The sequence below is a fragment of the Pteropus vampyrus genome, unplaced genomic scaffold (assembly GCF_000151845.1).
Source record: "Pteropus vampyrus isolate Shadow unplaced genomic scaffold, Pvam_2.0 Scaffold457, whole genome shotgun sequence".
In the NCBI taxonomy this organism is placed as follows: domain Eukaryota; kingdom Metazoa; phylum Chordata; class Mammalia; order Chiroptera; family Pteropodidae; genus Pteropus; species Pteropus vampyrus.
Window position 1 is genome coordinate 74,948 of NW_011889238.1, and position 4,490 is coordinate 79,437.

The window sequence follows — 4,490 nt, forward strand, 5'->3', positions numbered from 1 at the left end:
CCGTCGTCGGCCTGGGCGTGGGCGCGCTCAAGGCCAATATCACGCCCTTCGGCGCCGACCAGGTGAGCGCGCGGGGGCGGGGCCGGGGGTCGCAGATGGTCGGAGGCAGTGAGGACAGGCTGTGGTAGGCCCCGGGGACGGGGCCACGGGGCGGGGACACAGATGAATGGCGGGGTTGGGGGGGCTTGGCGAGGGGCGACGCTGCAAATAGAGGGGCCTCTTTTCCCTAGAGGGGCCGTCCGAGTGGAGGCCCGCAGCTTTCCGGACGGGGGCATCGCAAGTGCAAAGGCCCTGGGGCCGCAGAGGGAGGGCGACCTTGCTGTTGTGGCTACAGTAGCAATCACGTTGCAGTTCGTAAATGTGTCAAATCGCCACTTGTTCCCCGTACACTCACACAAGGTTATGTGTCCAGTGCGCATATTTTTTAAAGCAGAAAGAAAAATGATAGGTAGGCAGGGCCCAGGTCCTGTGCGGGCTTGGTAAAAAGAGTTTGAGGTCCATTTTGAGTAGAGTAGGAAGCCTTTATGGATTTTCAGCAGGGAGTCATATGATCTGATTTATGCTTGTGAAAGATTCAGCCTCTGGTAGCCCACGGGCTTGGCAGCTGCGGCCTGCCGGCCAAATCTGGGCTACTTCCTGTTTTTGGAGCTAAGAATACAAATGGGACTTTGCTTTTTAAATGGTGGGGGGAAAAATGAATATTTTGCAACAAGTGAAAATTATATGAAATTCACATTTCAGTCTCCATAAATGACACTTTATTGAGACGTGGCCCTGCCATCCTTGTCTACGAGTGGGCCGTGGTGTGGCTGCTTCCGCAACATAGTAGCAGAACTGAGGACTTGTGACAGCTCTCCAAATGTAGAATATTTACACCCCCTTCAGAAAAAGTTTACGCACATCTGGTGAGGGACTAGGTTGTATGGGACGTGATGGCAGGATACCAGGTAGGAGCCTGTGACCCCAGCCAGGTGAGAGAGAGAGGCTTGGACGGGAGCGGAGGCGGACGTGCCGTGAAGCAGGTGGATTTGGGGTAAGTTATGCAGGTAGCGTGGGTAGGAGTTGCTGGTGGTCACAGGGAAGATGATACCTCGGTTTTCATGCTAGGTAACCTTGTGGTTACAGACACGTGCTGGGGGCTGACAACACAAGGCCCTATGCTGAGCACTTTGCCCGCCGCCCGCCCTCTGCCGGGACCGAGGAGGTAGAGGCTTGAAAAAGCACATCATTTACTCAAAGTGACACAACCAGTATGCGACCCTGCCCTTTGAGCTGAGGTTTAACCATACCTGTGTGACACTACCCGTTACAGTAAGGTGACACCTTATAATGACGTTGAAATAACAGTTGCCTAGTGTACCAAATTCTTCGTTCTCCGCACCATGGAACGTGCGCGTCACACTTGACCTCATTTGAACCTCACACGAATCTTGTCACACCCATTCTCGAGATGGAGAAACAGGCACAGAGACTTGCCATCGTCCTGTCGGTCGTGAGCGGTCAAGCCAGGGGCCGATTCCAGCTCCGATTTCTTAATCTGCGCTTCACCTGTTGCACCAGGACGAACTGGACACATGCATTCTGTGAGAATGCAGCCAGCATAGAGTTGGGTCTCAAGGCCGGCCTCGTGGCTTTGGCCTTGGGGTGCCATCACTCACGGGCACAGCTGGGGTATAGCTGGGGGCACAGCAGGAGGCACAGCTGGTCTGCATCTCTAAAGGCCAGCCACGTGACAGGCATGAAACAGTGTTTGTCTCCTGCCCCCTGCTGTGCTGACAGAGCCCGCTAAGCCTCCCGACAACGTATATACCGTAACTGTCTCTGTTTTATGAGAAACAGGCTTAGAGGGTTTGACCCTCCCAGGGCCACACAGCAAGCCAGTGGGGAGCTGGGTTTGGACCTAGGCAGTCTGACTTAAACATTTGTGCTTCCCAGCAGACGACAGACGAGAAACTCATGGAATTTCTCAAAAGAACAATTGGTCCGGTAGAGGTTATCTAGAATGCATGACCATATGCTCTGTTTTGATGCGTAATTAAGTGTAGGCATTAAAAAGAAATGTGTTTTTTTCTGTAAGACAGCTGGCCTCATCTCTTCCAGTGTGACGCTAGCATGAGAAACGGGACCACCCCACATTCCAGAAGGTTCGGCTTGACAGCCAGATGCAGTGTGTCCCCTGTGATCAGATCCCAGATTTTTTGAAGGCACTCTTTGGGGGACAGTTGGGATAATTCGATTGTCGACTTATGAGATACAGTTGTGTTGACGTTAGGTTTTTCTAGTGTGATGGTGGTGTCATGGCCACGTAGAAAATGGCCTTATTTTTAGGAGATTCATGATGAAATCTTTGGAGCAAAATATGATGCTGCTGCAACTTATTTGTAAATAGGGCAGCCTAAGAGAGCGTTTCTTTCTATAGAAAAGTGCCAAGGACCTGAGAGGTTGATACAGAAGTGTTCTTCTCACTAGTCTTCCAACCTCTCTGTCAGTTCAAAGTGTTTTTTTGTTTGTTGTTGTTTTTTTTAGGCGAGGCAGCCTTTGGTTGACCTCACAGATTGCAAGGACCTTGTCAGCTTACAATCCCTTATGTTTTATGTTTTACGCCTACAGCACCTGGTCTTCCTAGGTGGTCTCCCATCCAAGTACTCACCAGGCCCGACCCTGCTTAGCTTCCGAGGTCAGACAGGATCGGGCTTGTTCAGGGTGGCGTGGCCGTAGACTCAAAGTGTTTTTAAGTTAACAGTGAAGGAGGTGTCTGTCAGCTGACGTGTGGATGAGGCAAAGCGGTGGGCCCGTGTCATGACGGGCACCTAGCCGTGGGAAGGCGGGACGTGAGGCACACGGCGGTGCGGAGGAGTGTGACACAGGGCACTGAGCAAGATGCCAGCGCCGAAGGCCACAGGGCGCGTTCCTGCCGACACCAGCTCTCCAGAATAGGCGAACCATACGGATGATCCGTGGGCCAGTCTCGGTGGGGGAACGGGGAGCCGCCGCACAGGGCACCTGGTGTCTCGTTGGTGTGGGTGGCGGTGACGGTCCGTGTGGATGGAGGCGATGCTTACATGACTGAATAGCCCGAGAAGCACCGGGCGTGCGCTGCAGAGGGTGGGCTCTCTAGTGTGTGAATGACATCTTGTTAACACGCAAGTAGAAGGGAAAAGTCAGTGCTGTGTGCCAGGTGCTGGCCGCCGTCCCCAGGGCGCTGGCCGCGTGGGGAGGGGCGTGAAGCCCGTCGGGCTGTTGTTCTTCAGGCCAGATCCTTTGTCATCTCCTGGCCCTTCTCATCTGTATTATGTGGTCGGCCACTCACGTCCTTGTCCCCACTGTCCGGCCTCCAGGAAGCACTCTGAGTGGGAGGTGACCGGATCGGAGGGGGCCTGGGCTCGCCTGTGGGAGCTGAGCGCAGGGCTCCGCGGCGGAGGGTCCGGGTGTCAGTTCTGCCAGCCCGTGTGTCCCCAGGGATACGCTTTCTCAAAGGTCACGCTCATTCTTCAGGGATGAATTGAGGATTTGAAACATTGGCCTGATAGAAGAAAAACTTGTTACCAATAAAGAGGAAATGATACTTTTTTTTTCTAGAGAAACACTGTACTCTCGTGCATTTTAAAGAACTTTCCAGAGAAGCTGCTTTTGGCCCCGCCCTCTGCGATTCTGGTCTTTCTGCTGACTTCTCTGAACCGGTTACAGCGGCCTCTCTGGAGCAGTCACATGGAAAGCGTGTTTACCCTCGGCGTGGGGCGGGGGCAATGACGTGATGTGACTAGTATGAAGTGACAGCTCTGGCTTGCCAGCCCAGGGCGCTGAGGCATGTGACTTGCAGTTCGTAGGAGCCAGCTTCCCATTTGTTACCAAGGAATTATTGGCATGTGGTTATTTAGGGCCTTGAGTAACAGGCTCAGGCTCCGAAGTGACTTCTGGTGAATGACGCTTAGAGGTTTGAGGAGGTCGGTGGGCAGGTCGCCCGGGGACGAGGCCCAGTGCAGCCCTGAACCAGGGCTGGGCCGCACGCACCGGGGATGACCTTTCCGTGCTTCGTTTCGAGAAGGTACATCTGAGACTGTTGGGTGGCGTGTGTGGTCACCGAGTCCACGGAGAGGCCCCGCTCCACGTCCTTCAGCCGGTGCATGAACTAAGTCAGCATTAATTTTAGATTTGTGCTTCCCGGCCCCCTTCCCCTTTCAGCCCCCCAACCCCGCTTTGTGACTCGTTTCTATGACTTCGGTTTTCTTTCCTCTGTAGTTGTCCTGCTCACAGCTTTTCTGTTCTCCGGCCCGTCTCCAGGACAGCATGGCTGTCGGACTGCGACTGAGTGACATTTAAATGCGTTGCGTCCCGTGAAGAACTGTCTATCTGAGAAGCAGAAGCAGCTCCCCATGCAGCCCAGAGCCCAGCCAGCCTTTGGTCCAGGGCCTCTGCTCAGTCCCCTGCGGGCGGGGGACAAGTGTGGCTCCCCCGACAGTGTGTAGTTACGTAAAACTGCGATTTGGAGT

The 4,490-nt window shown here is 54.1% G+C and overlaps 1 protein-coding gene and 1 pseudogene across 1 annotated transcript in view; one reads left to right on the plus strand and one right to left on the minus strand.

The window, feature by feature from the left end:
• Positions 1–2: 2 nt before the first annotated feature.
• SLC15A4 (solute carrier family 15 member 4) overlaps positions 3–4,490 on the plus strand; it is a gene marked incomplete at its 5' end in the record, with an annotated part of 20,197 nt that continues 15,709 nt past the window's right edge. Inside the window, one exon of the mRNA XM_011381905.2 lies at positions 3–124. Within this exon, the coding sequence (XP_011380207.2) occupies positions 3–124 (122 nt within the window). The remainder of the gene's footprint in view (positions 125–4,490) is intronic.
• LOC111732422 lies at positions 2,602–2,720 on the minus strand (annotated as a pseudogene).